This window comes from Prenolepis imparis, unplaced genomic scaffold (genome assembly GCF_030444845.1).
Source record: "Prenolepis imparis isolate NDT839.2.m4 unplaced genomic scaffold, iyPreImpa1.0 SCAF_4, whole genome shotgun sequence".
In the NCBI taxonomy this organism is placed as follows: domain Eukaryota; kingdom Metazoa; phylum Arthropoda; class Insecta; order Hymenoptera; family Formicidae; genus Prenolepis; species Prenolepis imparis.
In genome coordinates, this window is record NW_028141162.1 from 2,067,502 (window position 1) to 2,079,762 (window position 12,261).

The 12,261-nt window shown below is 32.0% G+C and overlaps 4 protein-coding genes across 12 annotated transcripts in view; 3 read left to right on the top strand and 1 right to left on the bottom strand.

The window, feature by feature from the left end:
* Positions 1-12,261, top strand: part of LOC145934681 (uncharacterized) — a 213,359-nt gene that overhangs the window by 180,058 nt on the left and 21,040 nt on the right. The window lies entirely within an intron of this gene.
* LOC145934677 (neurotrimin) overlaps positions 1-12,261 on the bottom strand; it is a 363,184-nt gene that overhangs the window by 154,566 nt on the left and 196,357 nt on the right. The window lies entirely within an intron of this gene.
* Positions 2,358-4,765, top strand: LOC145935316 (uncharacterized). The gene has a single exon (XM_083036520.1). The coding sequence runs from the start codon at positions 2,592-2,594 to the stop codon at positions 3,792-3,794; it is 1,203 nt and encodes a 400-aa protein (XP_082892646.1). The 5' UTR covers positions 2,358-2,591; the 3' UTR covers positions 3,795-4,765.
* Positions 7,869-9,496, top strand: LOC145935130 (uncharacterized). Its single transcript, XM_083036239.1, has 2 exons — positions 7,869-8,048; positions 8,302-9,496. The coding sequence occupies exon 2, from the start codon at positions 8,312-8,314 to the stop codon at positions 9,494-9,496; it is 1,185 nt and encodes a 394-aa protein (XP_082892365.1). The 5' UTR covers positions 7,869-8,048; positions 8,302-8,311.

Consider the following 12,261-nt stretch of genomic DNA (forward strand, 5'->3'; position numbering starts at 1 on the left):
CTTGATCGCTGGTTCGGAATGGACCTCCGCGTGCTTTCGCGCCCGAGAAACGAGGGCACCGGCGAGCGTTTTTCGGGACGTGAGGCTTTAATGCGCTTTTAACGTCCGGCGCAATAAATTCCCGGCCAAAAATGCATTATCGAGAGAAAATTTCGATACGCCTCACCGCGTAGATTCAAAAGCCGCACATCGTCGTCGTCGCATGATCGCGCTCCAGGCATTTCTGCCTCGCTTTGCGCTTACATTGTTAAGCATTTAGGGCCTCTCGACGAAAGTCCTATTAACTTAATCGGCAACTAAATGCATTTGGCAGAAGCTCCTGCGCCTAAATTTCCAATTCGTCCTTTCTAATTTCATCTTTTCATTTACAATAAAATCGATAATTCTCGAATCTGTCTATATTAATAAAATAATATTACAAGTTATAAGTATAACAATCGTAATTTTTCTTCATTTTCACCTTAATCGACAATTTATCAAATAATATCGAACTTGTCAAATGATATCTGTATTTTGTTTACACAATTAAAATTATTATTTGTTGTTATTGATATATGGAAAGAAAGATTAGATTTGCAACGTATGAATTATATGGTTAAAAATATTGTTGCGGGCAATTCTCCTACCTCAAATGAATTGATCATCGATTAAGTTAATTGGAATTTGATTTTTTTTTAAGTAACTCTTATATTCTCAGTGTTAAATAAAATATTCATTCTATTACCGTCATTTATGCTATTAATTATATATAGAAGCAAAAAGTTCCATACAGAATGCAAATCGAATATTTTGCAATTTCTTATTGAGCTCGCGTACGTTTTATAGAATCGACGTTTGTTGATATAAAAATATCAGTCCTCAAATATCCCCAGCCTTAAATATCCGTTCAAGCAGTTGCTTAAAAACATCAATCGCAATAACTTTAAAAATTTTTCTTTCTAAAAAGAAAACAGCAGGTGGAATATTCCTTTCCAAGCGGAAAATGCGAATGTCATTTCCATCCGATAGCCGCACCCTCGACACCCTCGAGACGCACTTTACCTGACCGGAAAAACGTCAACTTCCCCCGTGTCTAGAAACTTCATTCGCGTTCCGTTGACGCACAGTCACAAGATCTTTTTTTTTTCTGTGATCGAAGGTAAACATTTGTTGTAAATAGCCATTAAAATGCACGTTACATTGTTTAACGGAGTATATTTTTCCTTGTTCATTCGCTTTAGTCTATCTTGACTCTAAAAAAATTATAACAGTATCATAACAGTAACATAACAGTTATCTTCTTAATTAAAAAAAAATGTTTAAGAGATTCATATGCGATAATATTTAATATTTAATATATGGGTATGCATTTCTGATACACTAGACTCTAGCTCTGTTCATGGTTCTCTGAAATAAAAATATCTTATGCCAAATGTACATACGCAATACGTTTTTCGCACCTTTGTAAGAAGCGTGCTTTTGTGTATCGGCTTTATGTAATACCCTTGGTAATACCTATTTGGCAGATGGACTTTGATTCGGTTACGTGATTCCCCTCTACTGCGGGGGTATTTTACCATAAGTATACAATAGTTGAGTACCATACCATAAAAAGGTCCGTTACACGCATTATCTAAACAATAGCATACTCAAGAAATTTCGTGCATGCAATTCGCATTCGAGAATGCTCCCTTCGATTGTTTACCTTACTGCACTTTCGGCCTTTTAGTTGTGCAATTAAATGCAAATGTAATTTCCGGATATATCGAACCGATCGATTCTACGTGTAATTTAATATTATTTTGTTAGTAATTTAAAACAAATACGTGAATGTCACTAACATTTATACTCGTTTGTTAGAGCAAATAGTTATTGTTAGGACAAATAATTATTTAAAAAATAAACAAAAACAGTGATCAAAAACGGATTTAAAAAATACTTTTAATATTTTTTGATTACATATTTCTGTAAAAATTTTAAATAATAAAAAAATATATAAATGTTACACACACACATGTATGTATGATATATGTGTATTGTGTGCATATTTGCGTATATCCAGGTCATTCCAAAATTATCTAATTTTTTAACAGCAGATTCTTTAACCAATTTAGAGATAATTTTTTCTTAATGAAAATATCAAAACAGTAATAATTTTCGAATTATAATTTAAAAAAGAACTATTTCAAAAATTAAATGAAATCAAAATTGCACACACACACACACAATGTATTTAATTTTAATTGCATGATATAAAAACTAATTTTTCACAAGCGCGTCAAAAAAAATACGATAAGATTAAGAATTAAAAATGATGTTTATGTCTATTTTTATATATAATTGAATGCATGTGATATGTAATACCAGAAAAAATACTCAAAAAAATATATAACTTATATGCAACTGATAAATATCCAATGTTTGTGCTAATGGCACAAATAATGATGATATATTAATAGATAGTTAATCTTATCTCGTATAATGCAAGAAATAAGTAGCCATCAGCACCACAAACTACAGTAGTGTTAACTAAACTATAAGAAGATTTATATATTATTAGTACGTTCGTACGTTTGCATTTAAAAACAATACATAATTATAGGGCAAGTGAAATGTCCGACGAGAATTTGCAACAATGGCTCGAAAAGGTCATGTCGGAGATTATCGAAAATCTCGGATCAGACATGGCACGGTACGAGTTATCCAAAAGCACTAAGCTCATTACATCCGATTTGTATTACATATGCGTAAAGTTTACGAGCAAAGCGAAGGAAGAAAGCAAAGAACTTTCTTTGGTACTGAAGAGATCCCTTCAGGAGAAGATCGCAAGAGAATCCATACACGTCGACCCTCAGTTCCATAACGAATTCCTGTTTTACAGTATGTACGCTCGACCCGATGAAAACTTTGCAAGATGCTTGTACGTAAGCGAACGATCGCCCGATTTAATGATCGCGTTGGAGAACGTCAACAAAAGAGGATATTATCTTTCTCCATATACGTACGATGTTCCTTTGGAGTACATCTTAACGGCGATGTGCGAGATGGGACGGTTCCACGGCAAAGGATACGTCACGAAGGAGCAGCAGCGAGAAGAGTTCTTCAACATTGTGAAGCGTCTTCAAGAGACGAGATACGACAGCACGCAAAAAAGGTTCAAGTTCTTCATCAACTTCATCGCAACGCGAACGATAGAATATCTTCGTGATCAAGGCCACGATGCGATCTTTTGCGACAAAATGGAAGCTGTACTTTCGAATGCATACGACACTATAATGATGAAAGTCGTGGAGCCAGTGGAACCCTTGTCCACGCTGTGTCACGGTGATTTTACGATAAGCAATACTCTTTTTAAGACAGAAGACGATGGACAGCTACGAGCGATGCTGATCGACTTTGGCACTTTGAGATATTCGACTCCCGTCGTCGATCTTTCCACGTTTCTCTGTCTCTGTTGCTCGAATGAAATTAGAAAGGATAATTTTGTCGAGGTCATGCGGGCCTACCATGACGCGCTGAAGAAATATTTATTGGACGCTGGTATACAAGACATCGAGAAGTACTCGTACGGTGCTTTGTTGGACAATTACAAGATGAACAGCCTGTTCGGTTTTATTATTGCATCCTTTTTTTTACCGATGATTATAGAAAATATCAGCATAGATGAAATACGAACAATGACGATGAAAGAAGAATGCGAAGTTTCGAAAATGTGCAAGGAGATAGGCGGAGACAAAATATCCAAAATACTAGCCGATATGTTGTTGCAAATGAAAGATTTTGGTTGTTTAGAACGTTTTTTTGTAATTGTATGATATTAATTCGATGGAGTTTAAGCTTTGAAAAAGAAAATTTGAAATGATCAGAAAAATACGCAAAGTAAATACAGAAAAATTTTTCTTCGTATAAGTTGAGAGAGGAAGTTAAATAAATCTAATTTTCTGGTAGCTCAAAAATATATTTAGTTTTGCCTTTTTATTTGTTCTTACGTAATAGTTATGAATTCATTCATGCTTATTGTTTTATTGCTTATATATATATTTAAATTTATTTCTTACATATAATTTCGTTAACTTATAATTATTCAAAAATTTTACGTCTTAATGTTGTTTGTATATATGCATATATTGTTGTTGTGTTTTCCTCTTCCATTATTTATCTTAGTGAGTAAGGTAACTTTTACACAATATTCCGTACAACACAACAATAAAGAAATATACGCTTAAATCAATTTTTACAATTTTTCAATCTAAATTTTATACAAAAAGTGCAATCAACAAAACAAATTATTATAATAAATCTTTTTTATATAATTTATATAATTTAAACAATCTATAAAATAATACAATAAATTGAATAAATTAATTATAATTAATTTTTACACTTTGGTAAACGCTATTAATATGATTAAAAACATAAACGTATACATATATATTTTAACGAATAATAATATTGCAAGTTTTCTGCAAATTAAGAGAGATATAAGTATATATACATATATGATTCTCTCATGTGTATCTAAAGCCTACGGCACACGGTATGATTTTTCGTACTGGATCTGATAAGATTTAGTAACATACTAAAAATGCACCAATCAGAATGAAGCATTTCTAATATCTTACTAAATCTTATCAAATCCAGTACGAAAAATCATCGTACCGTTGTGCCGTAGGCTTTAGAGTGTAATACTAGTTATACACTGATTTTAATATACAATTCGAATATGTGTAAATAAGACAAAAATAAAAAAATAAATATGATTTTTTAAAACGACCAATAGAGCCAAGCACGAAAATTAATTCTAATTTTTAGAACTGTATCTCTTGGTTTGAAAAAATAAAAAAAATTTAATACAAGAAATTTGAAATGTTGATCACAGATCACTGTGTGACTTAGAAAAAATGAAAAAAATTATTATCAATGACAAATATTTATATCAACTAATTAAATATATCATACAAATTGTTGCACAGCAGTTTAAAAGTTGCTTTAAATATTTATTAACTTTCAATTGAAACCTATTCAATATAGTTTTGTTGATTTAAAATCGATAAAAAATTATTCTGTTAAAAAAAAATTAAAACCAATTCTGTGATTTATATAATAGCAAATTGTTCTGTTTTTTGAAAATTAATTATGTACACAGCCAGCGCTCTATTTAATTTTTTTCCTTCATTTCCTTGTATTGACATTAACGTGAATTCATGTCGTAATATCGCGATGCGTCAGTATATGTTTCTCACTCCTCAAATTGTATTTGCGCTTCCTACTACACAGATGATATCAGTCACGGAATATTTGATTTCGTCATTATTTGCAAATCATTTTAAATCACAGCCAGCAGTATCGTTCGCGCTATAAGCGAAATAATAAGCTCGCAATAAACTCACGTAATGGTGCTCGAACTTGCGTCCAGATTGAAAAACGACGAGTCGTGCGCATTTTCCATATGAAATAAAATGTCCAAGCCATGAATCGAAAAATGTCAAAGATTATCCAGTACCTTTGATCGGATAATCTCGGATTGGACGTCGGGGAAATAAAAACGATACGAGCACTTCGAAACCATCAGAATGTTGTCCGATCAGTATTATGTATCCGTACAGTTAAAAAATAAGGAAAAAATAAGAAATTTTCTCATATTGAAAAGACCCCTACATAACAGAACATCATTATAAACATGTGGATAATTAATCAATATTGATTCTCAATTCCACAATGAAATTCTGTTCTATCGTCTGATTCGACGAAAGCTTTCCGAGATGCTTCTGCATTTACGAACAGCCACCCATGGACTCGGTAATCGAGAATGTCTGAATGAGGATACTATCCTTATCCTCTGGAATACATCGTAGTGACGATGCGTGAGATAAGACAATTCCACGGATACGTTATGAAGAAACTGCAGCGGGAAAAATTCTTCGATATTATGGAACACACAATTGCAAGAAAAATATCGCAAAAATGTGTTGGGAACACAAGGACTTTTTCAGTATAATTGCGATGATAACGATGGATTATTTTCGCAGTCACAACGACTCGGCGATAAAATGGCAGCCTCGTGAATACGTATGATAAAATGATAATGAAAATGGTAGAGCCCGTGAAACCTTTATCCACTCTGTGTCACGGCGATTTTAAATTAGGTAATAATTTTTTTTAAATAGAAGACTTCGTGGATTTGAGACGTCGATCTTTTCACGTTTCTCTGTTTTCGTTACCCCAATAAAATTAGAAAGAATGTTTTTCGAGATCACGCGAGCCTATTACGATGCATTCAAGAAATATCTGTCGGATGCTGGCGTTTAGAATCTGGACAAGTATTTGTACGATGCGTTTCTGGATAATTACAAAAGAGATGATATCTTTGGTTTAATTATATTGCGTTCTTCTTCCGGTGTTATTGGAATACAGTAAATTAGATCTATAAATGCTAGCAACTTTTTCGTTGATTCCTACGTGGAATCAACGAAAGAGTCCAAGCAGTCCGGCGGAGGTAGAATGTTCAAAATTCTAGCTGATATGTTGCTGCAAGACTTTGATTGCTTAGAAGACTTCTTATATTGTGCCATATTATTTCAAAATGAAATGAATGGATTAGTATCAAATAATGCTTATGCGTAAATATAATAAATTAGAAAAAATCTTTAAACAATCCATTCAAACGATTAATATACAATATAAATAAAACTCTAGTTTCTCTCCACAATATTTAAATAGCATGAATATACTATTTACATATTTATATTTTAAAATAGATTTTTTTTTTTCATTTTTCTCATTTATGTATATACATATTCATGTGTTTTTATTCATGTGTTTTCACTATTTATTTCGGACTATTTTCTTCGATATTATATACTTTTATATACATATATTTTTGCACTTTTCGTATTTGCTTTCAATTTATCATACTAATTGTTTAAAAATAAAAAAATTAAAAATACAATAAAATAAAATTTTAATAAATAAAAGTTTATTTTGAAAGATAAAAAAGACAATTTTATGTGTTGTTACCATAATTCTAATATAAAAAGAATCTGAATGTATTTATATTTTAGATTGAATCTTTCAGTTTCCTCAGTCATTTGTTGTTCTTCGCACGATTCGATATTTCATCCATTTTTCTCCAAGTTTTTCGAGTGGCTACTGACGATATTTTGTTCAGGAGAGAAGTACAATATTTTTCGTGTGATTTTCTCTCTGTTCTTTTTACACAAATCTGGACGACAAAAACAGAAAAGAAACCATAAGAATAAACCGTATTATTCTGCGGAATAAAAGACATGAGATTTCGTCTTCTTTTTTATATTATAATATTCCAAAGTACATTTGTCGATCTCAGAAAGAGAGAAAAATTATAATACATCATTTTATATACGAGAGAGAACTAAAAATAAATATAATAAAATCAATATAATCTCGAAATCTAATAAAAATCAGAAACACGTTATCTAAAATCATGTCTAAACCTGACTAAATATATACTTTGACATGTTAAATACTAATCTTCTATGATATATTAATTGTTAATGAATTTTCAAAAATAACTGCAATCTGTGCAAATTCAAATATTTTTTTGTATGTCAAAATGTCAGCGTTATCCTATAACAAAGAACATTCTTAAATATAATTTTCATTAAATTTAGCTTCATACATACAATATGAGCTACATTGTAATATTCATTTCTGCAAATGATACAAATCGCTGAAATATGCAGTACATCTATTGCACAAAAAATATAATTATATTTTTAAACGTCTACAAAAATATTCATATGCTAATAACGAATCATTATTTGTCATTATCGTAAAACGAAAATAAATGTTGCTCATGTAAATTTTCGGAATTATGTTTTTTTCTCTTACAATAAAGGTATAGTATTTTCGATTACATAATCTCTCAAATGATTTATTCGTCGATTGACGGTTTTATCGACCGCATTATACTTGCTGATTCGATTTTCTACACCTATATATCGGCAAATTCTTCTTATGCGCAATACATTTGTACTGCGCTCAAATGCAGTTATTGATTCTCCCAAGATATAATTATCAGTCGATAACAAGTAAGTATTCCTTAAGTAATTATCATATTGACATACTACTGAACTAATTTCGCAAATCGTAATGCATTTAAAAGTCTTTCACCTTTTGTATTGCATTTATATTAGCTGAAGTCACGAAATGTTTAAAAAAAAGAACAGTATATGAACATCAGAGCCATAATAATTAACTATTCGAGTTTTAAAAGTTAAAACGAATTCGACTCGACTTACACACGCGAATTTAGATTCGGATACAATAAATCGTATGTTGCAGAGTGAATAAAATGTCCCACGACACGGATGTTCAATGGCTTAAAAAAATAATATCAAAAATAAGTGAGAATTTAGGATCAGAGGTCGAGGAAGAACAATACGAGGAATCTAAAGCGGTTGATATGTCAAACTTATATTATGTATCCGTGAAGCTTAGAAGCAAGGAAAAGAGCGAGAGACTTTCTCTCCTAATAAAGAAATCCGTGGAGGAAGAGAAAGGTAGAGAGATACTCTACATGGATTCTAAGCTCCGTAACGAGATTTTGTTCTACTGTACATACGTCCAGTCGGACGAAAATTTTGCGAGATGCTACTACTCCTATGAACAATCTTTCGATTCGGTGATCGCTTTGGAAAATGTCAATGATCGAGGATACTATCATTGTCCGTTCACGTATGATGCTCCTTTGGAATACATCGTAGCGACGATGCGTGGGATAGGACGATTCCACGGGAAAGCATACGTTATGAAGGAGTTGCAGCGGGAAAAATTCTTCGATATTGTGAAGCAATTGCGTGAAACCAAATTTCCCAATAATGTGGCACAGGAACGCAGGGATTTTTTAGATATAATCGTAAGGAGAATGGTGAATTATCTTCGCAGTCACAACTACGACGCGGTGTTCTGCGATAAAATGGCAGCCTTATTCTCCAACACGCACGACAAAATGACGAAAATACTGGAGCCTGCAGAACCTTTATCTACCATGTGTCATGGCGATTTTGTGCTGACCAACATTCTCTTCAAAAGAGAAGACGATGAACAGCTACGGGCGATGCCGATCGACTTCGCGGAATGGAAATACGCGAGGCCCGTCGTCGATCTTTCTACGTTTCTCTGCGTCTCTTGTTCCACCGAAATGAGGAAGCACAAGTTTTTCGATTTCATGCGAGCCTATCACGATGCACTCAAGAAATATCTGTCGGACGCTGGCATTTGGAATGTCGAGAAGTACTCGTACGACGCTTTTCTCGACGATTTCAGGAGAGACGCTCTCTTCGGTCTCGTTATCGCGTCGTACTACCTACCGATGTTATGTGGATATAGTAAATTGAATCTGCAAATGCTATCAACCAGGGGCTTCTTGGAATCAGCGAAAGAGTCTACCCAGGCCGGTGGAGATAAAATGTCCAAGATTCTAATTGATATCTTGCTGCATCTAAGAGATCTTGGTTGCTTAGAAAATGTTTCATAATTGTGCCATATTATGTCATGTTATGTCGAAATGCGATGCATAAAATCTGTTCGTTTTAGAGTTCAGAGTTTATCTTTCTCCATCCAATGTTGAATAAAAAAGATAAACTCTGAACTAGTGCAGTCAATTCAGCTAAAACGAACAGACCTAATAATTAGTATCACATAATGTTTTTGCGTAAATAAATTATTAGAAAAAAAATGTTTGTACAATCCATTCAAAAAATTAATATATGATATAATATAATAATAGATTCATACAATATGTATAAAGTATTTTTTATTTTATTTTGCATTTTTCTCGTTTATATATATATATATATATATATATATATATATATATATTATTTGTTTTTTTAATTTATTTTTACTATTTATTTTGGGTTCCTTTTTTCTATACTCGATATCTTTATATATATTTTTGCTCTTTTCATATTTATTTTCAATTTATCATACTAATCGAGAAAACAGTTTAAAGATACAATACAATTAAAATTTAATAAGTAAAAGTTTATTTTGAAAGAATAAACATAAAAGATATAATTTTAATATTTAAGTTAGAATATATATATATATATATATATATATATATATATTTTAGGTTGAATCTTCCAGTTTGATTAGTTATTTGTTCACGATTCGACATTTCATTCATTTTCTTCCAAATTTCCTCGAGTGATTGACGATATTTTGTATGCTGTGTATAAAAAGTTTTTAGCGTGATTCTCTCTCTGTTCTTTTTCATAGAAATATGGACGACAAAACTGGAGAAGAAATTATGTATGAATGAATTGTTTTATTCTCCAAAATAAAACGCATAGAAAGAATTTATTTTCCGTTTTAAAACATTTCAAAATACATTTCCCAGATTCATTCAGAAATATGAAAAAACCATTAGATAGAATATTATATGAATCTATAATACTGACATAATATCGTAATGTAAGATCAGAAACACGTGGCTTCTAAAATTACGTTTATCGCTTGACTAAATGGATGCTTCCTCTCTCACATATTAAATACTAATCTTGTATGATATAATAAATTCTGCAAAGATAAAACTGCAATCTGCGCAAACACAAATCTCTCTTAAAATTTATATGCAAAAATGTTTCAGCATTATCATATGATACCAAACATTTTTAAATATTATCATTGTTGAAATATATAAACTACATATAAACTACACAATATAATTATATAAATTTGAAAAAATATCATGCGCTAAAAATATGTAAATTGATTATCTGTCGTATCTCAACGTATTCAAACGCAGACAAATGTTGCTGGTGCAACTTTTTTATTAAGAAAAAACAGTTTTTTCTTAATAAAAGTGTAATATTTTCGATTAATTAATCTTCTAAATACATATTCGTTAATCGACAGTTTCATCGATCGTATTAAAATTACCGAAATACTTTTAATACGCCCACATATCAACAACGTTTTTTCACCAAGTGCGCAATATTTTGAATTGCGATTTAACTGCGGTTAATTTTTTCAGATATATGCACAACAGGAATCGATAACAAGTAAGTGCTCCTTTTGAGTAATTACGCATAATACTGATATACTGCTGGATAATTTTGCAGTATATGCAATGCATTAAAAGTCTTCCACATTTTGTATTGCACTTATTGCGTAAGATAAAATTAGCTGAAGTCATATGCTTAAAAATAGATCACTAAACGTCTCAGAATTAACGTAATAATTAACTATTCGAGTTATAACTAGTTAGTTTAAACAATTTCGTCTAGATGGAGCGAATTCAGATGTTCAGTCGTACGTTGCAGAGCGAATAAACTGTCCGGCAACGTAAATTTTCACAAATAACTTAAAGGAGCGATATCAAAGATAACTAAGAATCTTGATCTGAACGTCAACGAAGCTCGATACGAATCTACCGACGTTTTTATATCCCCTTTGTTTTACGTACCTGAAGTTTAAGGAGAGGACGAAGGGACAGAAGGAGGAACTTTCTTTGGTACCGAAGAGACCCACACAAGTGGCAGCCGTCCTTAGATAGTTCGCATCGATCCTCAATTCCACAACGAGATCCTATTCTACTAGATATACGCCCAACCCGATGAGAACTTTGCGAGATGCTTCTATATCGACGAACGGCCGCCCATCGATTCGATAATTGCTTTGGAGAATGTCAGCAAACGAGGATATTATATCTTTGTCTGTACACGTTCTCCTCTGCAATACACGTTAACGATGATGTGCGAGATGGCACGATTTTACGACAAAAGATACGTCATGAAGGAGCAGCAGCGGCAACAATTCCTCGACATTATGGAGCGGCTTCAAGAAATTAGAGATACAACAGAAAAAACGATGGACATTACATATAAAACCTTTATTAATTTCGTCGCAACGCCATAGTCGTGAAATATCTTCGCAGCCAAGGCTACTCTTTCCAAAGGATGTTCTTTCTTGTTATAAAACGAAAGGTTTATTACTTTCAAATAAAACGAAAGGTTTATTACTTTCAAATGCGTTTACATATATATATGTATATATAGATTAGAGTGTAGATTCATATGGATTAATAACTAATAACTAAATAACTAAAATTTACGAAATAACTAACTGATCAATTACGCGTCACGAGCTATCTAGTATCTACGTGATGTAATTCCGGCAGAAAGAGCATAATTAATACAGGCAGATTTATATTTGTACAATAATAACATTTACCACAGAACAAATATTACTTATCACAACCGTTGTTTGCAATAACACTGATATAGTGATATTATT

Coding starts and splice junctions, on each gene's coding strand:
- LOC145935316 (XM_083036520.1), top strand. CDS start 2,592: ATGTCCGACGAGAATTTGCAACAATGGCTCGAAAAGGTCATGTCGGAG.
- LOC145935130 (XM_083036239.1), top strand. CDS start 8,312: ATGTCCCACGACACGGATGTTCAATGGCTTAAAAAAATAATATCAAAA.